At 40.8% G+C, this 27,021-nt stretch overlaps 3 protein-coding genes across 3 annotated transcripts; 2 read left to right on the forward strand and 1 right to left on the reverse strand.

Moving 5' to 3' along the window:
* The first annotated feature begins 228 nt into the window (after positions 1-228).
* Positions 229-4,066, forward strand: LOC117806412 (leucine-rich repeat-containing protein 74A-like). The gene is given in 17 exon segments (XM_034675348.1): positions 229-527; positions 719-894; positions 963-1,140; positions 1,190-1,237; positions 1,381-1,433; positions 1,534-1,591; positions 1,594-1,614; positions 1,757-1,842; positions 1,916-2,010; positions 2,012-2,052; positions 2,055-2,098; positions 2,185-2,280; positions 2,390-2,533; positions 2,769-2,873; positions 3,087-3,172; positions 3,354-3,766; positions 3,769-4,066. Coding segments are annotated over 17 exon segments (1,938 nt in total). The 5' UTR covers positions 229-424; the 3' UTR covers positions 3,960-4,066.
* Positions 4,067-8,834: 4,768 nt separating this feature from the next.
* rps6kl1 (ribosomal protein S6 kinase-like 1) lies at positions 8,835-15,743 on the forward strand. Its single transcript, XM_034674884.1, has 12 exons — positions 8,835-8,963; positions 9,684-9,797; positions 9,976-10,149; positions 10,392-10,516; positions 10,841-10,933; positions 11,066-11,113; positions 11,938-12,070; positions 13,047-14,450; positions 14,530-14,619; positions 14,792-14,874; positions 14,985-15,080; positions 15,200-15,743. The coding sequence occupies exons 3-12, from the start codon at positions 10,014-10,016 to the stop codon at positions 15,308-15,310; spliced, it is 2,319 nt and encodes a 772-aa protein (XP_034530775.1). The 5' UTR covers positions 8,835-8,963; positions 9,684-9,797; positions 9,976-10,013; the 3' UTR covers positions 15,311-15,743.
* A 358-nt stretch (positions 15,744-16,101) lies between these two features.
* dlst (dihydrolipoamide S-succinyltransferase) lies at positions 16,102-25,389 on the reverse strand. Its single transcript, XM_034674886.1, has 15 exons — positions 25,257-25,389; positions 23,759-23,792; positions 23,612-23,651; positions 23,201-23,262; positions 23,014-23,088; positions 22,850-22,905; positions 22,529-22,637; positions 22,261-22,434; positions 21,997-22,082; positions 21,775-21,872; positions 20,298-20,428; positions 19,662-19,735; positions 19,476-19,559; positions 19,189-19,356; positions 16,102-16,795 (listed from the first exon to the last, which is right to left on the reverse strand). The coding sequence occupies exons 1-15, from the start codon at positions 25,317-25,319 to the stop codon at positions 16,661-16,663; spliced, it is 1,389 nt and encodes a 462-aa protein (XP_034530777.1). The 5' UTR covers positions 25,320-25,389; the 3' UTR covers positions 16,102-16,660.
* Between the last annotated feature and the right edge of the window lie 1,632 nt (positions 25,390-27,021).

Below are 27,021 nucleotides of genomic sequence, written 5' to 3' on the forward strand. Positions count from 1 at the left end.
CTCCCTGTCGAAATGTTTGCTATGTTATTTGAGCCTTATTTTGTCTGTCAAAGCACTTTATAAACTTTTTAAAAGGTGCTATATAAATAGAGTTATTATTATTATTATTATTATTATTATTATTATTATTATTATCATTATTATTATTACATAATATAGCATGCCTTGTAAGCAGTTTTGGTTGGAGTCAAAAAAGAAAAAAAAAACCTATGTTGTAAATAGTTAAGCATAAATCATTAACACTACTATTCATGACTCGCTACCTGATGGATAGAATTACCTGCTTAGCAGCACAGGCGTATTTTATTTCAGTGTTAGAAAATTACACACACAGGAATAAACACAAACTGAGGACTTTTACTCTCATTCTGTCTAGAAAATGATTTCAAACAGTAGCCTACATAGGATCTGAAATCTGACAGCAATGTCAACACTGTCATTTGAGTCCCTCTGTTTAAAGGATGATGAACTTCCATCTACAAATGAAACCCAGGACACGGAGGATGGAACAGACTTGGAGTCAGATGGTAAGCAAGTCACTTTAGGATTCATTCTCTGCTTAAGAAACAGTATAAACCTGATAATTAGAGGATTTCCCCAAACAATGCAAATAAAGGCATGATTTTATGTACTGTTGCTGTGAAACATCCATGCATGTACTTATTTTATAGAAGCAGGACAAGCGACCAATGCATCATGGGTTTACTATTTTTTTTAGATAAAGAGGAAAGCCAAACAGAGATGTCGATTTCTGAAGTGTACCTCCAGACCTGTAAGATAGTGGGTGTCGTGCCAGTCTCCTATTTTATACGAAACCTGAATTCTCCAACTGTGACCCTCAGCCACCACGGGCTGGGACCTTTGGGATGCAAGGCACTTGCTATTGCTTTAGTGGTAAGTTCTAAATAAAGTGTAGGCTATGACATTTTTTTTTACTTCTTATTACCTCTTTTTTTATTTAGCCTGATATGAACATCAACACTCTGGAACTGGCAGACATTCACATCCAAGCTGAGGGAGCCAAATACCTTGTGGAGATGCTTATAGCTAATTTCACCATTCAGCACCTGGTATGCCATACTGCGAATCCACCGCTAGATGGCAGACGTGCTTTTCGAGTGATATTTTGCGTGACTTTTGGTGTGGCGTTAAAAGCAACTGTACCAGTTTGTGTTTTTCTTTCTTTTAGTTGCTAAAATGCTGCTGGACAATATTTCACTGAAATCTCTGAAACATTCAGTTAAATTACCAGAATTCTACTGGGAATGTGCTTTTCAAGGTTCACTTACTGATCCGTAATTTAACAAATACATGAATATGATCATTGTTTCAAATCATCAATAAACTTTTGATATTGTAACATTTAATATTTTGTCCAAACAGGGAATGGATTCACTGATGATGATGCTAAATATTTTGCAGATGCCTTATCTGTAAGCATAACATGGTTAATGTCATTTGTGGTTCCTTCTAAGTAATGTCAGGCTACTCAGTTATTTTTCTAATATTGTGCTTCTACATATCGATCTTTAGACTAATGCCAGAATAAAGGAACTAGACCTGAGCCATAACGAGTTTTGTGGAAAAGAAGGGGACATTTGGGTCAGCTGCTTAGTATGAAAAAAATCCTTAATCTTAATGTATTTTTAGATGTAACCAAATACATGACTTTACCCTACTAACAGGAACAATATTAAAGCAATAAGCACAATAGAAAAATAATTATTTGAATCATATTTCTTTACTCCATTTTAAGCCAACAATGAGGGTCTTGAGGTTTTGGATCTGAGCTGGAGTCATATCCAGATGAAAGGGGCTGTGGTGCTGTCAGCTGGACTGAAGGTATGACTATAAGAAGTGAGTTTGATCCCTAATTTGGTATTAAAAAAAATATAATCCTATGCTTCATGTATAGGTAAACATGATTTTAAAACATCTGGACTTATCATGGAATGGTTTGGGAAATGAGGGTGCTCTGGCCATGGGAGAAGCATTAAAATTCAAAAACACTGGTGTACCTTAATCTCAACAACAACCGGCTCACCAACGAGGGTGTTGCAGGGGTCTGGAGTTCAATGACACACTGAGGGTCCTACTGGTGGGTAGGCAAGATTGTTTTAATTTTGCATGCACTATCAGAATGGTTACAGATTCAATTTGATGTTTGTTCTTGCACTCCTGTAGCTGGCTTACAACTCTCTGACAGTAGAGGGAGCACTTGCTCTGGTCAATGTGGTGAAGAACACACCTAAAACTGCCCTAGAGGAGATCAACATATGTGTGAGTTACTTAGACACTTTCAACTTTTCAAAAACACCTCACCCAATGTATCCATACATTAAGAAATGAGGCAGTGTCTTCTATCTTTATTGATCTTTTTGTTCTGCAGAATGTGCTGATAAATGAGACATTTGTGCATCTTCTGGAGGTGACATGTCAGGAGCATCCCAGTCGTGATGTGCAGTACGGAGGAGTCGGAGGATTCATTGCTAAGAAACCACTAAAACATGTGGATCCAATGAAAGTCATCCAGGTCAGTTTGGCTACCCAGGTAGTCCAAAAATCAGAATCCATATGAGAATGGAAAAAGATTTACTGGAACACTTCTATCTTCTATTGTACAAAGAGAGCACAGTTTACCTAAGTCAAATTCCTTGTGTGTTCAAGCATACCTGGCCAATAAAGCTGATTCTGATTCTGAATGAAATTAAGTTCATTCCTATTTTCTATTAGTTCTTTCAAAATGTCTTCTCCCAATGCTTTTGAAGGATTACTTTGATCAGCGGAAGCCTCGTCTGTGGGACTTCTTCCATAACATTGACAAAGATGGCACCATGCGAGTCCCGACTGCTGACTTGAGGAAGGCAGTGCAGGTTTCTAAATAAATTGCTGTATTGATCTGTGCAGTCAGTGGTTTTTGAAGTGTTATATCACCATTTTATTAAATCATGAACATAGAGCTCTCTTCTGTTAAGTTTCACTCATTAATCTGCTACATACAGCCCACAGGTAAGGCACTCGTGAATCAACTTAAGAAGAAAATTTCACTGTGACATTTTCCATTCCTTTCTGTGACATCTTTAAAGCAATCCAGTATTCCTTTGGATCCATACCAGATTGAGGAGCTGATTCAGAGGCTTGATCGTGACAGGACAGGAATGGTAGACTACAGGTGAGCTAAAGTTAGCTTTTTCTGAATTTGTACAGCCACTCATTTCATCATGGCTTGATTCTAGTTGAACCTTGTTTGTTTTAGTTACATGCTGGTAATTTGTCTAGATGGTCACCTTAAATGACACCTTCCTGTCAGCCAGTCCAAGACGCTGATAGTATTTTCTGATGTTTCTGTGCAGGGGACTGGCAGATACAAGGGAACAGATGATGAGGGATCATCGCCGCCAACTGAGGAAGGTTGAGTCCCGTCAGAAGAAAGAGAAGCAGAAGAGTGACCGCATTCTCAAGTCCTTCCAGAGCGCTGTGGAGGCCGTGACGCCCCGCAGCTCCCTGGTCATGTCACCTGGAGGAGGCAAAGAGGATTCAAGCGGCCCGCAGCACTTCTCTGCTACCCCACTCAGTTCCTGGCACCACATCGTCATGTCCAACAGCAGCCATTATTCCGTCACCAATATGAGCAATGAGCACATCCACCTGCCCATGTTAGGAGGCACCACGCCTTACCATCCTACCAGTTCCTCAGGGATGAGATCCTACTCCCAACCGAACCTGCTGGATGAGTCCCCTTGCTCTGCTCCAGGCAAGTCCATCTCTGCCAGGGTGTTCGTTCTGATCCAGAGATGGACCACAGCAAGCTTAGCCCCACTGCTAACAGCCTTACCAGGTCCAGGCCGGCTCTTAATGCCAAGCAGCCTGTGGTCAAACCCAAAACCAAGAAAGTGAAGAGAAAGAAAACCATGAAACGGGGGGATAAAGGCTCAAAGAATTCACAAACTGTGAAGTGACCATCAAACATTGTTTATATAACTCTGCAAAAGTATAATTCTATTAGCCTGATATCCACATCTTTGTTGTCACAGCTATTAAATAAATTCAAATTTCAATCATTTAATGTTATCGTCCTGTCATTCAGACACTCTTATTTCAGTATTGACTCAATTGTTAACACAGGGGTCAAGATGACAGTTACGCAAGATTTCAGTTGGTCAAAACTATACTTAAAAAATTCAATGATACTACCAAGAGGTGTATTAAGACTTTAAAAACATTTGTTTGAGGCTTGTATGCCTTTATTTAGAGACAGGACAGTGGATAGAATAGGAAACTGGGGGGGAGAGAGTGGGGAATGGCATGCAAAAAAGCTGCCCACTTCGAGGACCGTCACTTCTGTACAGGAAGCTCATGTAACCACTATGCAAAACCCACAACCTAATCCACTAACTCCATAATGGATATTCACTACTCTGTAATATCTATGCTGGGCTGGACCTCATTCTCCTCTTAGACCTGATGTACTGATTGGACTTTGAACTATAAAACCTAAAAACAAGCCTTGTGCACAAGTAATTTGAATTTATTTACAACACATTCTCAAGATCAAGACTTGTATGTAACCTGAACACTTCAATAAGAAAATCTTGAGCTACTTGACCTCAGAGTGAATTGTTTTCCATGATAATTGCATTTTAGAAATGTTTTATTCAGCCTTTTCCTAAACTCTACAGTTTGTTTTCATTTCCATGGCTTCAAAACAGGTTTGAATTAGTGGATGTGTTAATAATTATTGTTTCTGATTTGTAGATAACCGACGAGCACATTTTATTCTGCTTGCACTCATTCAGCATGTGTCCCTAAATCGGCATCTCAGTTTGCTGCTAACCAAGGTGGGCCATCCAGAGAAAGAAAACATTTCATAACACCTGTGAACTCTGTCAGACTGTGAACCCACCCATCTGTTATTCTTCAATTCTGCTGCAGAAGGCAATTATTGGAGGACTTAACTGCTGTTTGTTAAAGATATTATCATGTTTCATATTATGGCACTCAAAGACGAACTCACTTGAATTGAAAACACGTCAGTTTCTGTTTCTCTCTGTCTGCAGGTGTGATTGGTTGTGGCTATTTCCATTCATGCAGGAATTTACAATCTAATATATCAGATTTGGTCAAGTGTCTTGTGTCTGCTGGGAGGGTTTTATGGCAGTGGACCAAGGTTATTATCAAACATGATGTGACATTTTTCATAGGTACAGATTTGATTGATAAACATTTGAACTGATATGATCATTTTAAGTTGAAGGCAAAAATTCTCCCCACACCATCCAAGTTCCACTACATCTTCAATTTGAGGGATTTTTTCAGGATCTGGCAAGGAAAGTTAAACGTCAAGGCCAAGGAGTGTAACGATATCCCCACTCTTTTGGCTCTTTTCAAGAGTGAAAGCACGAGGCTGATTGCTGACAATGTGCTTATTTATTGTAAATTCTTTTTAAAGAACACTAAAAATTGCAAGAAGGTTAAGAGCTGATTTTTGTTTTGTTTTTATGCATAAGGTTTATTTGCGCCTAGGACAGAGAGTGGTTTGAGAAGAGCATCACTTGTTTGATAGATGAGCATATCGACCCAAACCTTGTCCAAGACCTTCATCCAGAACCATACTTTGTGGACTTCCTGCGAGATGCTCCTGAGCCCACTGGAGAAGAAGATGAAGATGCCTGTTTTGATGCACCTAAAATGTATGAAATGGTATGAACTGCTATAAGAACATTATAAGATATTTGATTGAAGCTGCAGAATAATGTCAACATCACCTGAGTAAACTTAAACTCTCTTAGGTGCCAAGTTTTGAGTTTTTGTCAGAGAAGCTGACGATGTATCAGGCTCCAGTCTGGATCTGGTTTTCCTCAAGTATGTCATGACTCATCTTGTCAAGGTCTGTCAAAAAGCCAATCTGATCCCTTCAAGTCAGCTATAGATCATTCTAATGTGTTTGAGATTTGTCTTATAGATCTCTCGAATCATTCAAACTGACAACGGCAATGCCCTGCTCGTGGGGGTGGGAGGATCAGGGAAACAGAGCTTGACTCGCTTGGCATCATACCTAGTCGATTTGTACATATTTACAATCATACTGAGGGTAGGCTTTTGACGCTCCTTTGTTTTCCCTTTAGAACGTACAACATAAGTAATTTCATGGATGACCTGAAACTGTTGTATAAGACAGCTGGGGCCGAAGGGAAAGGCGTCACCTTCATCTTCATGGATAATGAAATCAAAGATGAGGCTTTCCTGGAAAATCTCAATAATGTTCTTTCTTCTGGAGAGGTAAGGACATCACTTGACTTCATTCAACAGAAGCATCATTCCATTGCCACCAAAACCAGCTGAGTCCTCATTGAGATAATGTGCTTCAATTAACTGTGTGCACGTCTCAAACCTTTTTGCCAAAGATGAGATAGAAGAAATCACGAGAACCTGATAGCCGTGATGAAAAAGGAGTTTTCTCGTATTCCACCGACTTTTGACAACCTTTATGACTACTTCATATCCAGATCCAGGAAGAATTTGCATGTAGTCCTGTGCTTCTCACCAGTAGGTTCACACTTACCCAAAACAATATCTCAGAGCTCCCCTTGATATTTGAGTTCTTTATACATCATACTGGGTTAGCTGAGTTTCATGCATGCGGTTGTAAAGCAATACCTGCATTGGTGAACAGTCTCTTAAAAAGAACAAAGAGTTCCACAGCTGGGTGTTTGAAGGAAGGCCCAAAACATTCTGGATGACAGGATTCCTCAACCCTCAGGGTGAGAGACACTTAGCCCAAGAGTAAGACCACCACTGAACAGAGTCGACATCAGACTAATTGTGTGTTTGAATAACTGTGGTGTTGAGTTTGATCATTAGTGATTAAGCCATGTTGTTTGCTGGTGATAAAATGTCTGATATGACCACCTTAGCACCTTCAGGTGATGAAGAGGTAAGACTTGAGCTAATAATCTATTTCATGCGCAAGAGGTAAAAAGGGCAAACAAAGGCTGGGCTCTGGACATGGTCCCCCTGCACAACAAAGTTCTAAAGCAAACAGCGGAGGAGATCAAAGCCCCACCAACAGTAAGTTAAAAAGGAATAGCGTCTATAGACCAACTAATTATGAACAGCGCAATGAATTATGCAGTATTGTCTCTTATTGACTATGATGGTGATTTTGATTGTGAGAAGTGATCTACTCATGATTGCTCTGATAGGAGTCATGCCTCTCTCTGTCACTTCCTGCTTTTCTTCAACAGGAGGGAGTTTATGTTTACGGTCTGTACCTGGATGGTGCTGGCTGGGACAGGAAGTACACCGTTCTCATTGAGTCCAAACCCAAAGTGCTGTTCACACAGCAATTTGGGTTGCTGAGGTTAATGGCAAACATGTGAATCGCAGGTTTGCCATTAACTCCACTGCCCCTGTGGATCCAAAGTTATACCTGTGTCCAATCTACAAGAAACCAAGGCGCACCGACCTGAATTACATAACAGCAGTGGTGTTGCCTTCCGTTGAGCCGCCTCACCACTGGATCTTGCTTGGGGTTGCACTCCTTTGTGACATCCAATAAAATATTGTTGCAAGTAAATAAAAAAAATATTTTCAATGTTTAAATCCTGTCAGGATGTATACTTTAGATAGTTCCGCTTTATGTTACATGAGATTAGTAATACTTCCCAAAATCCAGAACTAACGTTATTGAATCACACAATTGAACGGACAACAGCAACTTTAGAATGGTTAATACAGTTTTCCACTGACAACTGTCGTCTGTATGCATACTGCTTTGTAAGAGCAAGTTGGCTTTGAGGCTACATAGACACTGGGAATAATTACATTGTCCATGGTAACACTATTTACTCCTAGGCTGCTAATCCTTTCAGAATGTTCAGATTAAACATGACCTTTTCAGTTTTTAGTCACATGCAAATCACGAAAGCAAGCGAAACATTTGCTTTTTCAGCTGATGAAAAGGGATTGTGGGTAATGTATGCAACAGAGGAGGCCAAGAGTAAAATTGTAGTTGCTAAGGTTGATGAGAAATCATTTGGTGTTGAGGATGAATGGACCGCCAGTGCTTACAAGCCTTTTGCAGGTAATGCTTGTATGGTGTGTGGGGTCATGTATGCCACCAGGCCTGGAGATTTGAAGACAGAGGAGATCTATTACTCATATGACACCAAGACTACCGCATTTGAATTGGTGTCTTTTTTTTCTCAATTTAAATGCAGGAAAAATACAACCAAGTAATCACAAACCCCTGTGGTGAAAAGGATCCCTCCCTTCCTGCTTTTTGGATAAGATTCCATCATCTGATACATGTCAGGACCCCCCTCTCCTCCTTTCCTTCCATCCTGCTCCATGTCAGAGCAGCCACCCCTCCTCTGTAAGCCGGCCCTCCCTTGAGGGTAGAAACTACTCCCCTTTGTGCTGTGGTTGGAGCCTGGCTCCATCTGGTACTGAGCGCCAAGAAACGGAAGATTATAGATTCTGGGCTGGGTTTTCCCTGCATTCATAGTGAAAGTGAGACATCAAACAAAAAATTGCAAACCATGTTTCATAAATTGAGCATTTTTCCTATTTGGTCGTAGATGACACTAAGAGCTAAACATCTAATCCATTTTGGGAGTTGAAAATGGCCCTTAGTCAGTGCACACAAAAACAGTACTGTCTCTTTAAATCAGCCAGCATCTGTCAGGAAGAGAGGAGGGGTGGAGGTGGAGGGGAGTGAGAGGGCTGTGTGTGATGGTACCCTGGAGTGACATCACGCTTAGCCAATCAGCAGCCTCGCCTTAGCTCTCTCTCATCACAGAGCCCTCCTCTGCTCCTGAGAGGAGTGCGTTGAAGCGACTGAAGACACGGGTGCTGCTGCTGCTGCTTGTGCTGCTGCTGCCGCTGATGATGATGATGCTGCTGCCGCTGTAGCTGCTGTAGCTGCTGGAGTGGAGGGACCAAGCATGATCGCCTCACATCAGGTACAGGGTGACACTTATTCCTGTTTTTATAATGGTGGATTGCTAGGTCATGTATAAAGGGAGTGCATGTTTGAAGGAGGGTGGATGGTGATGGAGGAGACTGAAGATGGCTTTGTGTTTCATAACATCCCTTTGAGGATGTCGCCTCCATGACTGTAAGCAGGATGGGGTGTGTAGCCTACGTGTGTGATGTTTGTTTTTCAGACACATTCAGAAGAAAACCCCATTAAATTTGACATCTGTGTATTGCATCATATGTACTTGCTTGCAGCAGCCTCGACTGCCTTTATGATCATGTAAATATTACAAATATAAACCAACATTTTTGGGGATTTTTTAATACTCTTGATAGAAAACAATGCATTTCCCTTTTTGAAATAATCCATTTCATGTGATTTGTGTGCTTTTATGGGTGTATTGTTATGCAGCAACAATGTAGAAATCACTGACATGTTTTTGTTGCATGTATAGCTGCAATAATGAAGCGATGACTTATTCTCTATTGTAATCTTCAAGGTTCACCACTTATGTAAGGATAAATGACAACCTCATTTACCTGACTTGAACAGAACATTGTTCTCTAGTGCTGTGCGTCACCTCTCTGTCATTTTAAACCCTGTGCATTTCTGCTTCTTTCCATTTATCAAAAATAGTAGACACCAGCCTGTACTCACTTCCTGTGCTGATCTGTAGGTTAACTCTTTGTTTCCGCCCGCTCAGATGATCATGCTCCACTGCACAGACCTGAGTCGAGTTGCTGGGGGCAGACACACACAGAGGCCAGTGACAACAGATAGAGATGTCTTCTGCTGTCGATAAAACCAGGGAGCAAAGGTGAGATCCAACCTTAGCAGTTATGGACTTTAAATCTTGTTTATGAGCCAAACAGAAGCAGAGTGATTCATGCAGCAGCTGATTGAGTTTCTGTTTTAAAGGTAAAGCAGACATGAGTACCTGCGGTGTCTGAATTTAGTCCAGCTGAATCGACACTATATTTTTCTGCTGTACTCAGGCCCATCTGGTCCCTGAAGGGTCCAAAACAAGGCAGCGATGGCGAAGAGGGATTACCTGGTAGAGGCGGCCAAGCAGATCCGCATGGCCCTGGACAGCGAGGTCAACGAGGACTATGAGGCTGCTTTCAGTTACTACAAGAACGGAGTGGACCTGCTTCTGAATGGAGTTCAGTGTAAGCAGAAAATATCAGGCCTTTCAGACAAGCATTTCAGACTTGTAATACTGTGTAATAGGGAATATGAAGAGGCGTGTTTGCAGGAGACATGTGATGGGAAACATGTGGACCAGAATAAAAACAGGAAGTTATGCTAGTCATTAGCTCGCTGAGGTTTCCAAGGGTGTCCTTTGTTTCATTTCACACAGCAGTGTGTTTTATTTCTTTATTTGTGTCTTATAGTGCTTCATGTTTTACAGTGGATCCCAACAAGGAGCGTAGGGAGGCAGTGAAGAGGAAAACAACCCAGTATCTGAAGAGAGCTGAGGAAATCTTCATCACACATTTGCAGGACAACCTCGGAAAAGGAAGCTCTCATTTGGGGGTAAAACAATCATCCTTGTTCTTTGAAAAAAAAATCGTGATTAGGGCTTAAAATAGCGATCATTTGCTCTTAATGTGATTATAATTGCAATGTTTTGGGGGTCACGTCTAATACTGGATAAGGTGTAGTTACATTGTCAGTATTTCTAGTATGTAGAGGCATAAAACAGCACCTCCAGTCATACTTCTTATAATAGATGTATTAAGGGCCAGTTTGTTTCGTATTCAGCTTTAAACATGTCCAAATATGTGGAAAAATTGCATGTCTCTTCGCAAAGAGCTTCATTGTATTCCAGTTGATAACCTCTGTGACTCTTATGTCCAGGGTTATAGCAGTCTAAGGTTTCGTCCAATCAGACACTTGAGTTCGCCTGTGGAGGACCTGGAGATGTGTAAAGTGGTGGGAGTGACTGATAAGGTAAGACAGACTTATTTGAACTCTAACATTTACAATCTGAGTGTGTTGATATCTGTGTCGGCTCTGTTTTGAACATACTTAGTTGTAACTATGTCACTGTGTAGCTTGAGCATGATATTTTCCTTTCCAAAGGTCCTGATCGTCCAAAGTATGGTCAACAAGGAGACTTTTGTTGTAAAGGTCAGTGTTTACGTTTTCTCCATGGATAGTGAAATCAGAGAGGCAGTCCAGTGTTCAAAATGTGGCATTGCTCTGTGTTAGATTAAAGCTCCTATAAGGAACTTTTTGTTTGTGTTGTTTTTGGTGACCCTTGTGGAAAAAGTGGTGCTTCTCATCTCTTTGCTTATTGTTCCTGCCCATGTGTAAGTAGAGATTTAGTGCAGAGATAAATCTCCCCCTACCTCCCTTTAACAGTCAAATTAATCAGTCATTCAGAGACAATGCCATGGAAAATGCAAATCAAGGCTGTTTATTCAGTATGCTATCAAACACTTTATGACACTTACCCTGGCAGTGGGTTAAAATAACTGTATAAAAATAACCACTCTTGTCACTGATGATCTTGATTGCCTTTAAAGCTCATAAAGAAGCGTCAATATAAATTTCAGTCAGCTAAATATTCCTCACAGGAGCTTTAAAGAAAGTTTTGTGGTGAACATTTATCCACTGATAGCAGATATGTTTTGGGGTTGCCTTCTGGCAGCGAGCCCATCCTTGTATTGTGTGGCAGGCCAGTCAAAGGAAGCTCTCTGCATCCTGTCTCCCAGGATATCATGCAGCATTGATCTGCCTGAAAGCTCTCACCCTTTTAGCCAGAGCAAGTGCACCTCAGATTTCACTGACTGCATAGACAATGCAGCAGACAGCACTAATCTCTAAAGGGTCAGCACCAGAAGTAGTGAGTCTATTTTTTCTTTTAACCATGTCTGACAGTTTTTTCCTTTTGCAAAGATGCACTTTCTTTTTCTAAAAAGATCAGTCGCCTTGTGTTTGTGTTGTTTCAGAGTCTGGTAAAGTCAAGCTGGGAGAGCAGGGACCAGCCAACCATCATCCCTCAGGGGGTGCCATACATGGTGAAGCTGCTGAGGTATTATGTCAGCGAGGATGCTGTGTACCTGCATCTGGAGCATGTCAAAGGTTTGTTAACCACTGTGTTCTGATACACTTCAACATCAGTATTAGTATTATTAGTATTAAATTCCAGTATCTTTTAGAATAGATTTTAAGATTATTTTATTGGTTTTTAAATCTCTTAATGGTCTTGGCCTTCTTATTTATCAGATTTGCTTTTATCATATGAGCCAGTGAGAGCCCTCAGGTCTTCAGGTAGTGGACTTTTAATTGTACCAAAAGTAAGAACTAAGACCCACGGTGAGGCAGCTTTTTATTATCACGGCCCACGCATGTGGAACACCCTACCTGAAGATCTGAGGGCTGCACAGAGCTTCAACTTTTTTAAAAGCAAACTCAAGACCTACCTTTTTAGCCTCGATTTTAGCTGAGTTTTATTCTTAACAGGTTTATTTATTTATTTATTTATTTATCTAGTTCAAAATGTAGTCACTTTTATTCTACTTTATTTATTTATGTACTTATTTGTTTATTTATTTTAAGTATAGTGTCTTATTTTCTTTTAATGGTTTAATATTTTAGTGTTTTATTATCATAGAAATGTATTTTATTTTGCTGATTTTAATTTCCTGTGTTGGGTATATAACATCTTATTTCACCTCCAGTGTTTCCTCATTAAGATATCATGAGAGTGTTTCCTCAGTTCGTTCAGCAACTTCTTTTTTATTTTATTTATTCATTTTATTTTTATTGTTTTTATTACTATTGTTGCATATTGTGTTCTTAACCTTAGGATTGTGGGTTGGGTTTGGGGTCGGGGCTGGGGGTGGGATTCTTAGTTTATTCTATTTTAGGTTGTTTTTATGTACAGCACTTTGTGTTACAATGTCATTGTATGAAAAGCGCTTTATAAATAAAGTCTGATAGCCTGGTAGTAACAAGCTAGTACTAAGCCATCAAGCTCAGTTAGCCAGTAGCATTAGCAGTGAAAAACATCATTGCTCTTGTGTCTGATCCAGTGGTTCTTTCCTTGTCATCCAAGGTGGGAGGCTTTTCTCCAGGCTACACAAGCTGAGAAACGAGAAAGCCAAGGAACACCCAGAATGCTTCACTTCCGGTCAGCCTAGCATCAAGATGAAGACCAGCTACACCTCGCCCACAATCAGCACAGACTACCAGCACAACACCAGGGGGAGCACAGGAGTCAAGTTCAGCGACGAGAGTGCGGATACGGACTTCCCCACTTCATGGGATGAGACTCAGCAGCGTGTAGAGAGCTGTGGGACTCACTCCTACATCGAGGAGACAGGCTGTCTGCAGAACAAACGCTCAGCAGCGTCATTTTACACCAAGCTCGAACGGCTTACTCTGCATTCTGGCGCCACAAAAACGCAGGTCGACACCCGCATCCATCCACCAGCTCCCAGTTTGTGTTTGCACTCCAGTGAAACTCAGGAACAACTCGCTCTTCCTCTGTCCTGCACTCGTGTCAGTCAGGCCCTCGATGTCATGTCAGGACTGTACGCGAAGAACGCCGGGATGGGGCTGACGGAGTGCAGCTCTGAGTTTGAAGTGGCTTGGAAAGCTGCTGATCCAGCACAAAACTGTGAGAAAAGAAACCCCTATGCAGTGACTGACAGTCATTCTCATAGCATACTAGGACCAACTTCACCTCATACCAACCAAACCTCATTTATAAAAGCAGGCTCACAGAACAGTGAATATAATGGTTTGAGTTCCTCGCCTGCCATTCTGCATCTTCCTCTCCATTGCCAAACCCAGATCCGTGGCAGGGCATCATGGGATACTAATGAAGGGCCTGTTTTGACTGCTGGCTCCACAGAAATGCTCACAGACTCAAAGCAGGACAGCAGCCCAACAAACGAGGAAACAAATGGAATGGTGGTCATCAGGAGCACGGACAGAGCAGTATTTTCTGAACACACAGACTCACAGGTCGCTGTAGAAAGCTCCTGGACTTCTTCTGCCTCTCTCTGCCACAGCTTTGCAGCAAAGCAGGGGACAATCTCAGGGGAACAGTACAAAGGGGGATCATGTTCAAGCGAGGGTGTGGTAGAAGCCTGCGAGTTGAGTCCGATGGAGAAGGTACCACCTGCAAAAGAGAGATCATTTGTGAGCTGGTTCTCCTCAGGTCCTCCTGTAGCCCCACCGAACAGGAAGTCAGAGGATGTTCTCCTTAAATCAGAGGGGTCAGTAGTTCAGGGGGAAGACCAGATCATAGAGGTGGATGGGTGGTGCCACCTGCCCCGGTTTCCTGTCAAGACCTCTCCGTCAGCAGATAAGACCATGCAGACCTGCTGGGGGCTTCCTGAGGGAGAGGTGCGTGTCTGGGGGGCACAGATCCTTTTGGCTTTGGAGAGTCTGCATCAGCAAGGCATCCTTTGTCGGGACCTCAACCCTAGAAACGTTCTGCTCACAAGTAATGGTGAGCTCCTTGAATTTCTCTCCATGATTGCATGTGGCACACAGTGATTCGATTTTGATCAAACTTCATGTTTTTGCAGGAAAGGTGTGTTTGACTTTTTTCGGCCAGTGGAGCGAGGTGCAGTCAGAGATTTGCTCCAAAGCCATGGACCAGATGTACTGTGCTCCAGGTAATGTTCAGTCTTTGTTGTGGTGGGATGAGAGGTGGTTGCTCCTTGGTGTAATCTGCCACCTAGTGGCCATTTTTAGATGGTTCACTTACGCAAACGGTATACAATGATGAGCTTAGTGTCATGTATTGTGTTCGAATACAACTAAAATTATCTTGTTTATTGTTGACAGAGATTGGTGGTGTATCCAGGGTTACAGAAGCGTGTGATTGGTGGAGTCTGGGTGCTTTGTTGTTTGAACTTCTGACAGGAATGGTAAGGGAAGACAATACAAGCATGTTTAGTCTTAAATAATAAAATCTGCTCGTGTGATTTATGTGAACTTTGTCACTCAGTTGTGTTTTCTCTGCTCATTGTGCCTCCAGCCACTCTGGCAGCTCCATCCAGCAGGAATCCACTCCCACACCCAGCTGCTCATCCCCGACCACCTGAGCACTGCGGCTGCCTCTCTGCTCACTGAGGTCAGATTTTAAGTTTCAGACACCCACAAGGATTTTGTTACCTATGAAATGTACCAGTCAACAATCACCTAGATTTGATCCGATTTTAATCCCCCTCTCCCCATATGTTGTCTCCACAGCTGCTTCAGTTTGATGCTGGCTATCGTTTGGGTTCTGGAGGTGGAGGTGTCAGTGATATCAAGTGTCATCCCTTCTTCAGCGCCGTCTCCTGGAAAGCTCTGAGCTGCTAGCAGGAGCAGCTGCGGCTCCTCTGATCGCTCTGTCCTGCTTGTGAACTGAACAAAGCCTCATCCTCATGTGGCAGAATGGATGCATCAGCAGGTCCTGGTTTCTTCAGACTTTTGTGCTTCCCAAAATAAAATGACAAAATCAATTGGAACAGAACAAAAATGAAAAAACGATGAACAGTGCCCCTTCCAAAACGTAAAAGAGAGGGATTTATTCGAACTTCTGAGACTTAATAGGAATTTAATGTACCTTTGATGCAATTTTGATACATTTTCATTTTACTGTATACATGTATTTTACCTCCTTCATGAACATGCATGAATAACTGACACCGATTCAAGACTCAATTCTGATTATTACAAATGTGGGACGATCTCCAATTGAGCATTGTACAAAAACAAATATATGAGGCAATAAATTGTTACAGCTTCTCAATCCCTGTTTTTTTAATTCACGTGTTCATCTTTGTGTTCTTCATCTGAATATCTTTAACAGCCAGCATCAAGCACACTCATACAAGAGTAACTTAACATCATGCTGCTTTAAATAGAGACTTTGTGTTTGGTTATGGATGCTCTTTTATCAGCTGTTGAGAATCCTAATTCCACTTTACCTCGGTCTACATCATACATTAGAGTCTGCTTTAAGCCAAGACTGGGATATCAACTTCACAAGAAACTTCAGAGGGGAGCTTTTAAACATGATTAGAGACGGCTTTTGATCTCAGTAATTATCAAATATTCCTCAAGTCCCTTGTTTGTGGATGATAAAGCACAAAAAAGAAAACACGGACTGCAGTCGAGTAATGCAGCTTTTATTGTTTAAAACTTTCTTTTTTCTTAAATAGTCTTTCTTACACAGCATATAGAGAATCTCCTCGTTGTAAAACAGATGACATAAATTCTCTCAGAGGGTTTCTTCACTTTGGACATTTTAGAACATAGTGTTTCTTGGTTTATGGCTGCATATGTGCTCATTGTTCTTCTCTGCCTCCAAAATAATGAAATGATACTATGCAGTTTGTTTACTTTTCATCTTATACAATATTTTTCTGCTTGAGTGTAGAAAATGACATATGGCGCACAAGTTATAGAATATCCTCTGTTTTGATCTAGGGACCAGCACCACAGAGACTCCAGAGTCTAACATTTCCCAACATCAGAACTAAACCTCTGAGCACTGCCAGTCTTACAAATGTCCAGTGCACAACCAAACTGTTCCCCAAAAATCCTTTTTTTTTCTCTACTTAACCAATACAACAATACATCAACTGCAGTTACGGTAATGTTCATCAGGTGAGTACGGCCACTGTTTGTGTGGTTTGTTTGGTTGGGCCTGGAGTTCACGAGGGCTCACATGTCGAGGAGCAGCACCCTGGGGTCCTCAACCACCGACTTGATCTTGCGCAGGAAAGTGACCGCCTCTCTTCCATCGATCAGGCGATGGTCATATGTCAGGGCAACATACATCATGGGACGGATCTCCACCTGAAGAACCAAAAGGCAATAAGAGGAAAATTGAGTGAGTGTTTTTTTTAATTTTTGTCAAACTGTGTAGAGATTTGATTAATACAGCAATGATTCACAGCTGATATATGTATCTGTCATTTAAACCTCTGTACATCAATATCCTGGCATATTTGTAGAAGAGTGACGTGTGGATTCACACTGGTCAGAACGTAAGCATAAGAGCTCAACTACAAATAATGTATATTTAGTGTTTGCAGAATTTCATTCAGGTAAACAAGTATCTAAAATGGTAATGACCTGGCTGTGTTAAATACTTGATTCTGATTGGCCAAAACCCCATGACAAGCTATATGAGCTTTTTGTTTAAAAGGTCATACAGCCAGCCTGGTCTCCAAACTCAGTGAAACTCGGTTTCTCCTTTAGAAATAGATCCCATTTCTCCCTCAGAGCGAGGAAACTTCTTTTATCTACGACTGTTCTGCCTCTGATAGATTATGGTGATGTGTTGTATTTGGGAGCCTCGGCTAAATGTTTGCAGTCCTTAAATAGTGTATATCACTCTGCTCTGAGGTTTGTCACGGGTTGCACACGCCTCACTCGCCTCACACGCCTCACATCACTGCAAACTGTATGTCAAAGCGGACTGGCCGTCCTTGAGTGTATGCAGGCACACACATTGGCTACTTCTGATTTATGCCTTGCGCTCCTGCAACATTTTACAAATGTGTGTTCCCCGTGTTCGGACAGAGTTCGGTAAGAGAGCGTTTAGTTTTGCTTCTCCTACTGCGTGGAATACGCTCCAGAAGGACTTGAAATTGTCTGATTTTATTTCACTTAACGCCTTGGGCTCCATCTTAAAAGAAAGACAGACCACAGAGCAGTACCTGTGTTTAAATACATGCTTTTCTGTGTTCATGAATTGCACTTTATTTGAAAATTAGTTTCACTTTTAAATTATTGATTGTTTCTACACACTGTCTGTATACATGCTCCATACTATTGAACTGTTCTATTTATTTTGATGTGTTCTGTTGATCTCTCGGCCAGGTCGCCCTTGTAAAAGAGGTCTTATCTCAATGGGTTCTCATCTGGTTAAATAAAGGTTAAATTAAAAAATTAAAAAACGAGGGGAATCCTTGTGGTAGCTACCGTCTCAGGCTGGTCTTGGGAGCTGGAAAATGATTACACGTGTTCCAAATTATTATGCAAGTTGGTGATAAGAGCATATAACTTGTGAAAATTAAAAACTAGGCACCATTTTTAATGTTCTATTGATTTAAAATAATAATATTTACTAAAACTGTATTTTTTTTGTTGAAGTTTGAATACAGTTGTAGTAAATATTATTATTTTCAATCAATAGAATATTAAAAATGGTGCCTAGTTTTTAATTTTCATAAGTTATATGCTCTGATCACCAACTTGCATAAAAATTTGGCACACTCATTTCTGCAGATTCTGCATTTATTTAAAAATACAGCCCACGTACTTTGAAAAGCATCATTTCAACCACGGTTGAAGAAATATATTCACTATCTGACTTCTTAACAAATTTGAAAACGACTGTTAACATAGTTTTTATAACATTCACAAAAATGCAACTTGCATAATAAATTGGAACACGTTGTAGTTACTGAGCATGGATCTGAGAGCAGCCTGCGAAGCTACTGCGCCCAAACCACCTCTGTGATAGGGAAAAGTGGAGCAAGATCCTGTCCTGCAATGCAGCTAACTGCTGTTTCTGAACACTATCGAGGAACTTCAACCATGAGCGGTAGAGATAACATTAAATAATGTTAAAGGTTGCGACATTTGCTGAATGAGGTCTTAAATGTCTTGTAATGCGAATCATAACAAATAAGTGGGCTCACAATTTTTGTCTTGATAGGATAGGACGGCTTGAGAGAGACAGGAAATGTATCTTATAACCAGTGGGACGAGGACTATAGACTCCGTACCTAATCCAGCTGAGCTAAACAAGGGCTACGTGGGATCGTGTCTTAACTTGAGTGTAAATTAAAATGTTCAGTTTAATGTTCACTCCTTCTGCAAAAAGGCTGATTAGTGTCTGTTGCAATGGAAGCACTATCAACCCTGGAATTGGAGGGACTACTTCTCTAGCTCTACACATCAAATATATATAAATAACCAACTTTAAATCAGCATTTCATGTGAACTTTGTGTCTTTAGTTAGTAGCGGAGTATTATGCAGGGTAATGTTACTGAACAGGTGATCATAAAAATTAGAATCTCAACAGGATAAGGAAAACCTTGCAAAGAGAAGGGGTCTTGACTCACCTTGAAGGACTCTAATTCACATAATCACCCGCTCTCTATACATTTACTGGTTGTAATTTTAAAAATGAACTGAGAGTTAATCCATTACAAAATTTTCATTTTCTAAATCTCACCTTGCCACCAATTGCCACCGGCCTGTCAAAGATGCCATGCATGCCTAAAATAGCAGACTGCGGTGGGTTAATTATAGGTGTGCCAAACATGGACCCAAACACGCCGCCGTTACTGATGGTGAAGGTTCCTCCGTCCATGTCCTCAACAGCCAGCTCATTTTTACGAGCCTGCAATAACACACGGTCACCGTTAAAATAATCACATGATGAGAAAGCCTTTAGATTAAAAACAAGAGAGAGAAGAATCACAACAAACAAGACTTAAAAAGTGAATTTGAAAATATTACCTTCTCGCCCAACAAATTGATGGCCTTCTCAATATCAGCAAAATTCATTCCCTCTGCGTTTCGGATTACAGGAACCACCAGACCCTGAGAGACAAGTCGGTTACTCAATTTTCTGCCCGTCACATTAGAGAAAGTGGAACATCAAGCACTTACACTTAACATCAGGACATAATGTACTTGTCTCACCTTTGGTGTAGCCACAGCCACGCTAATGTCCACATAGTCCCTGTACACAATCTCTTTGGTTGTGTCATCAATTACTGAAAACACAAAGAAAGAATGACTAATATGTATCAAAAACATAAAGAGAGAAAAGAAAGATTACAGATTGATGCCAATAAATCATTGCATCACTTGCCATTTACATTTCCAGAACGTGGGTGACATTTTATAGTATGTGCCAGTAAAAAGCCACTGAAGGTGAAACCCACAGAAGTTTAGATTTTTAAGAGCTATCGAAACAGACCCCCCCCCCCCCCCCCCCCCCCCCCCACACACACACACACACACACACACACACACACACACACACACACACACACACACACACACACACACACACACACACACACACACACACACACACACACACACACACACACACACACTTCACTGTGGTCTGTCTAAATAGGTCAGGTTGGTCTGAAGGCAGTAAATAAATTAGCTTTGGTTTTGAGGTTCTGGAATGAAACACTGAAACTTAAAAATGTTTTCTTCACCACACATACTTGCAGTGGTGGATATGTCAGGCATGCAAAGACACAGCTTAACTAGAAAAACCACAAAGAGTGATTTTCACATCTTTTAAGTTGAAGTCTGTACCCGCATTTACAGCAGGTTGGTCGGACAGGGCATAGGCAGCAGCCTTCACGAAAGCAGACATGAAGCCCAACTTCATGTTGTGCTTCTTCAGGAAAGCATCTTTGTACGTCTTCCTCAACTCTGTGATGTTGCTGCAGGGAAAGAGAGAGAGAGAGAGACAGAAATGTTAATATAGAAATCAACTTAGAATTTAATCATTAAGGCAATATGTCGAGCAGGTTTAAAGCAGAAGTTAACCGTCTATAAGAGAGGAGGAAAGTGAACTGTAGGCCAAAAAGCAAGATTTGATGATCTGAGTGAACACTCAAAACAAAAAATGGAAACCACAGACACACTAATATGTCACTTTTTTTTAAAAATGTTTGTGGTGTATGTTTAGCAAAAACTAAAAGAAACACACAGAAATGTTCTCAAAAAAACAGTATTTAAAATGTTTTTGTACAAACAGAAATATGGTTAATATAAACTTTGTTAGATTAGTTTTATAAATATTGTTAAACACATACTGCTCACAAATCTACTTTAAAGAACCAAAACTGAGCTTTTTCATAGTTACTAAACTGCGGTTACATATTTGGGTGTATTTATGCTATTGAAATGTCCTGCTAATCGTTTCACTATTGCTCATTTTTCTCTTGTATCTCTCTTTTTAATTGTTTGTTTTCCTGTCTCTAACCCTGTTGAAGCTCTAGGGTTTCTCCGCTAACATAATTAGCCCCTCCCAAGACACAGACTCTCCGAGAAAGGAGAGAAGAAGCGATAAAAATCTTCACTTTCTAGAGCCTGTAAATCTTATTGGGCTGTCATAAAAGCCCATATCGGTTGAGGCAGCTCTTCCACTCAGCGCGCAGGTCTCTGTGGGCCCCCGCAGATGCTCCGGCCTCCTGCTCTGACTCGCTCCTTCGGCTCCAGATGAGCCCTAGCCTGGGAAGTCTTCCTCCAGACCGTCAATGTCAATCCGATTAGGATACATAGAAAACCCTGAATAGCTGAAAGCTGACACCACACATTTGCGGGGAAAAAGAAATCCTCAAAGTGTCCTCTTCAGCACAGGGGGCAAGTGGAGACAATAACATTTCCTTGTAAATTAATAAAATCTGTTTTACCAATTCTTATCTTCGTTTTAGATGACATTACCACCAAATATTTACATTCCAGTGTTTAAGAGGATATTGCATTTCAAAAAGCTTTTCCTATCTGGCAGATTCTGATCTATAACCAGGTTAACCAGTGTTGTTTGGTTTCAACACGGACATACAGTTGGTGTTCTGTTTAAGTGCTGCAAAAGAATGGAGACTAGCAAACATGGTGAGAAATATCAAATCAAATTTTAGTTTCTTTACTCTAAAAAGTTGGTCTTCTTTCTTCAGAGGCTTACAACTTATGTGTTTTACTGCAGCAAAGTGTAGTTCGCATGTATTATCTAAAATAGCATTGAGGTTCAATGATGTAGGTCATTTTATTTAGCGTTTCCTACCTCATGTCGACCTCATTAAACGTAGTCAACATAGCGCAGGTGTTTTGGGCTTCCTTCAGTCTCTGGGCAATTCTCAGTCTCATGCGGTTCATCTTGACCTTAAATCAGAAACACGAACCATCAGTGAAAGGTGTTAATTATGACTTTACTCGACCAGTAGACAAATCTAAAACATTTCACTTGAATTGTTATTTAGGTGTGATGGTGATTTTTGCACCCTACCCTGCTCTCTGTCCTGGCTCCTTTTGCACTTGCCTCAGCTGGAGCTGCTGGAGCAGCCCGGGCAGCAGTGGGCTTAATGGCTGACACTAAGCAACACAACATAAAGAAGCTGTCAGGGTCCACAGACGCACAGTTTATTAGCAAGCAGAGACTGTGCACAGAAAGCTGAACAATGATTAATCCTGAAAGCTAAAGGTCAAGAGCACAGATGTCAAGCAAAACACTTCTCACATGACACACTCAGGCTGTCTCATTACAACTAACCTGGTTTGCTGTCTATAGCATGTGCTGGCACAGGTGGCACAGGGGGCATAGTGGTGGGAATGGGGCCCACAGCTGAGGGTGGGGGAGGGGGAGGAGGAGCAGCAGAAGGTGGTGGGGGTGCTGCAGCGGCTGGGGCTTCGGCTTTTGGAGCTTCTGCAGCTTTTGGAGCAACAGCTAAAAACAGAGGTTAAAAGTAATGATAGTAAGTCATCTTGGTAATGAAAGCTTTTATGAATCTTACAAAAAATATATAAAAAAAGGTAACAACCTCCTTTTCTAAGCTTAAAGAGCGGAGTTCCTCCCTCAACTTTCCCTCCATCGGGGATCAGCAGCTCCTCAATCACTCCAGAAGCAGGAGAGGGAACCTGCACTGATGTCTGAGAGCAGAGAAAAGAATCAAAACACCAAATTAATAACAAGTTTAAAGCAGACCTGCAGGCAGTTCAAGGGGACTTTACAAAAAGGTAAATACTCTGTAATTTGGCTGGTGTCACGCTAATGAATGTGTGCGTATAAATAACTTAATAGCTGTACAAATATAAAATCATATAACTAGAATCACTTGTGTATAACATGTATTTGCTTTTACCTTATCAGTCTCAATCTCACACACCACCTCATCTTCTGAGACGCTGTCTCCAACAGCTAGAAGGAGAACATGGATTTAGTATCCAGGGAACAAGCAGGCTTACTTATTTGACTCATATCTTAAACAGCAATGACTCTTTAATGTTCATTAATAAAATGATTTACCTTTTTCCCACCTCACGTCCCCCTCTGTGACAGATTCTGCGAATGCAGGGGTCTTAACTGTGACGACTTCATCCCCTGGAGAAAAGAGACAAGTGAAAGGAGATGTGTTTTCAAACTCCCCATACCAGTTGTTGTGATAAATATTCAGAAGAGTTTAGAATCTGAAGGTACAGAGGCTGAAACATACTGTAGGCTACAGAGGTCCTGAAGTACTGGATTTGGAAGACGCTGGACCGGGGATCAGTTTTTCTATAGAAACAAGAAATAAAAGGAAAATAACACTTCAACAAAAAATAATTCAAAATTTAAAAAAAACATCCAAGAGTGCTAAAAAAATACTGATTCATATTTAATAATGTGAATGTAGAAACACATGCTACATTCACAGTGGAGAAGCAGAGTTACAGGTAGTTTAAATTTGAATCAGTTTAATTCTTGCTTTCCACAAACTGCAAAGTTATGATGTTTAAGGTAAGAATGAATTACAAATTAAAAACCAAGAGTGAACTACATTCTTAAATTCTGACAGTGAACTTCATTGTTCATTTTTATCTCTTCTTCTCTAGTTCAAGGTTTTGAGAGGAGTTGATTTACTTACATGTGGTAGTCGAGAGTGACAGACGGGTTAACGGATAGAGCTGCAAGACAAGAATCAAGAGATGTGTTGAATTACTTTTTTTTAAGCTTACGGCAACACAGCAAGTTGGAAAGAAAGACATTATACTCAAACAATAAGCAGACATACCTGTAGTGGCCCGACGAGCTAACACATTATTCCCCTGAAAGAAAAAAAACAAGGCATCTCAGAATGTCTGCAACTTTAGTAGAATATTATCTCTTTTACATTTTACAAGCATTAAATGACTGGACATTATATATATACTTAACAGTGAAAAATAACATAAAGTTAACGTTTAGCAATAACAAATAGAGCTGTGAATACGGACATTTAAAGGAGTCAACAGGCTACTCTAGGTCAAAGGTCACAAGTACCCAACAGAGAGTGATCTTTGACATGATCGATCAAATGATCTGACAAACAGGGTGCTGAGCAGACTGAGAACTGAACAAGCTGAAGCATTATAATACGTTGTATCAGAACAGATAGGTAGCTACACTACCGGCTAATGATCAATCAATCAATCAATCAAGCTTTATTTATATAGCACCTTTCATACAAATCAAATGCAACCCAAAGTGCTTTACAGCTACTGAGAAACTAGAAAGAAGCATAAATAAGTTAATAGCAAGGCATATTGTGGGATGATAATAATAATAATAATAATAATAATAATAATAATGATAAAAAAAATTAAAATATAAAATGAAATGAAATAGAGACTAATGCACACCAACAATAAAATATGAGTAATTATGATAAGTTAAAGCATCAAAATTAAGATACAAATAATTAAAATAAATAGATTTAAAAAGGGTAAGGATAAGAGTTGAAAATAAATCTAAGGCTAAAAATACCAACACAACTAAGTAGATAAATAAATAAATAGATAAATGAATAAATGAATGAATTAATAAATAAATAAATAAATAAAATAGGATAAGAAAATATTTAAAATTACTAAAATAATAAAACAACATTTAAATAAATATTGCAGTAAAAGGTCAGTAATAAAATTGTTAAACCCTACTTAAAAGTCTGAATCCTCAATGATTGTTCTGACAGGTGTCAATGAGATACTACCACTTAGTTAAAATGTGGATTGTCTATCCTGGCTCAGCTTCTAAAAGCAGCTACAGACAGAAACACCCTCAATGAAAACAAACATGATCTGTCTTTAGGTGAGTTAAACTGGAGGATCTTTTCCCTTCAACTTCCATATGACCTCAGCCTGACAGCTACAAGCACAAAGCTAACCTCACCGTCTGCACAGATGAGTGTGGCTAGTATGCTAGCTAGCTTTTTCAATATTATTGAATAAGCTCGCATTAAAGATGAACATGGACAAGCTGCTTTCTGCGTGTATAAACCACATTTAACATGCATGTCAAAACGACACAGCTACTACAGAAGTTGAGGACTGCTCTTAACTTTAAGAGACTGCAGCAGAGACTTGTGAAGGGAAGAGTCAGACTGTCCTTGGCTCACAATGTTACGGCCTGTGGCCTGCAGGCTAATGCTAAAGCTAGCTGTGATAGAGTTCTATAACAAGGCAGAGACTCCACGAGGAGTCACACACACACGAGGGGGAGAACAGACAGCACTTTATTTCTTTGTTGCCTACCTGGCGGATGGCAGAGAGGGAACGGCCGAAATTCCTGGTGAGACACCGGGAATGGGATAACATGGTGGCTGTGTGACAGCAGCCTGTCAGCGGAAGTCTGTGGTCACAGAGACTGGCTCAGTGGGCATGCGCAAGAAACGAGGAAGTAGTGTGGGATGAACCAAGTTGTCCGAGGGGAGGGGGGTAGGTGCGGGGGTGGGGGTGATACATATATATTGTGGTGCCCTGTGATCTCAGTAACCACTGACATTTAAAGATATAATCAACAAATACAGTGTAAATATGATAAACCAAAAACTACGTTAAAGGTGCAGTTGGTAGGAATGGGGTAAAAAACGTTATTTTTTTTGTGCTGGGTTTGGAAAAAAAAGTAATAATACCCATCGGTATCAATCAGTTAGTGAACTAATTTGAGATTATGGGGAAATCTCTGTGTTTTCCGAAGACTTTGTATCAAGCAATGCTATCATTCCCTTTGTTCCCGTTATGACGGACCAATCAGAGCTACTCTCCTACCCTCTGTCCTGATTGGTCAAGTGGCGGCCCTTACTACGTCGTCCTGATTGGCTGGGAAGCCGCCACTAATTCCTCATAGAATGCGCACAAGAAGTAGGCAAAACCTGGTGGAGAGGGGTAGTATTGACATTTGAAATCTCTCTCTGAACCATAGACTGTAAAAAATATTGACGTAGTATCCGTGACGTCACCCATCTGTTCCTGAGACCTGTTTTGAAGCAAATCGACGGCAGCAGCCATATTGGTAATGCGGAACTCAACTAGGCAGAGTGTGACGTAGTGTGAGTCTCTTAGCCAATGGCTGTGTGTTCCCGACCGGGAGTCACGTCAGTCATGTCCTTATTTGGGCAAAACTCATAATCTTAATATCTTCTTAACCGTCACGTTAGAAAAAAATTCACCCCCCGTACAGTGTGTGCCATTAGAGAGATTAGCGTTGTAGGGCCAAGCCGTTTTTTGAACCAGGCTGTAAACATGTTTATTAATGCTGCAAAGATCGTCTTTTTCCCATTCATGTCTATGTGGTTTCCGGTGTTTCTGCAGCCAGCCTCAAGCGGATTTTCGATGTATTGCAGTTTATATCACTTCTGCATTGGCTTCATCGTTTGAGACCAGAGTTTGCCGCTTGCTCTGAACTGATGTTTATATCATAACCATAGACTGTATAAAATATGAACGTAGTATCCGTGACGTCACCCATCTGTTTCTGAAGCGCTGTTTTGAGGCCAATCGGCAGCAGCAGCCATAGTGCTGCTGTCGAGCGATTGTGACGTAAAGAGGCGGGCTTTGAGCCTCCTAGTCAACAGCTACAGTGTTCCCGTCTGTCAATCAAGTCGGCTGTGCCTCTCATTGGAAGACTCATAATCTCAATATCTTCCAAATTGCCGCGTGTGCCGTTCGAGAAATTAGCTATCCAGACTACACTCGTCTTTTGTACCAGGCTGTAAACATGTTTATTTCTGCTGCAAAGATCGTCTCTTTTTAATTGGTGTGTATGTGGTTTCCGGTTCTTCTGGAGTCAGCCTCAAGCAGATCCTCGATGAACTGCAGTTTTTAACACTTCTGCATTGGACTTATATTTTTAGACCGGAGGTTGCCGCTTGGTGTACAGTCATGATAGTGCTGGACTCATAACCAATCGGAGGATGTAGTAGGGGCCGCCCCTTAACCATTCAGGACAGAGGATTGGAGATTAGCTATGATTGGTCCGTCATAACAGGAACAAGGGGAATAATAACATTGTTTGATA

This window comes from Notolabrus celidotus, chromosome 22, assembly GCF_009762535.1.
Source record: "Notolabrus celidotus isolate fNotCel1 chromosome 22, fNotCel1.pri, whole genome shotgun sequence".
NCBI lineage: Eukaryota > Metazoa > Chordata > Actinopteri > Labriformes > Labridae > Notolabrus > Notolabrus celidotus.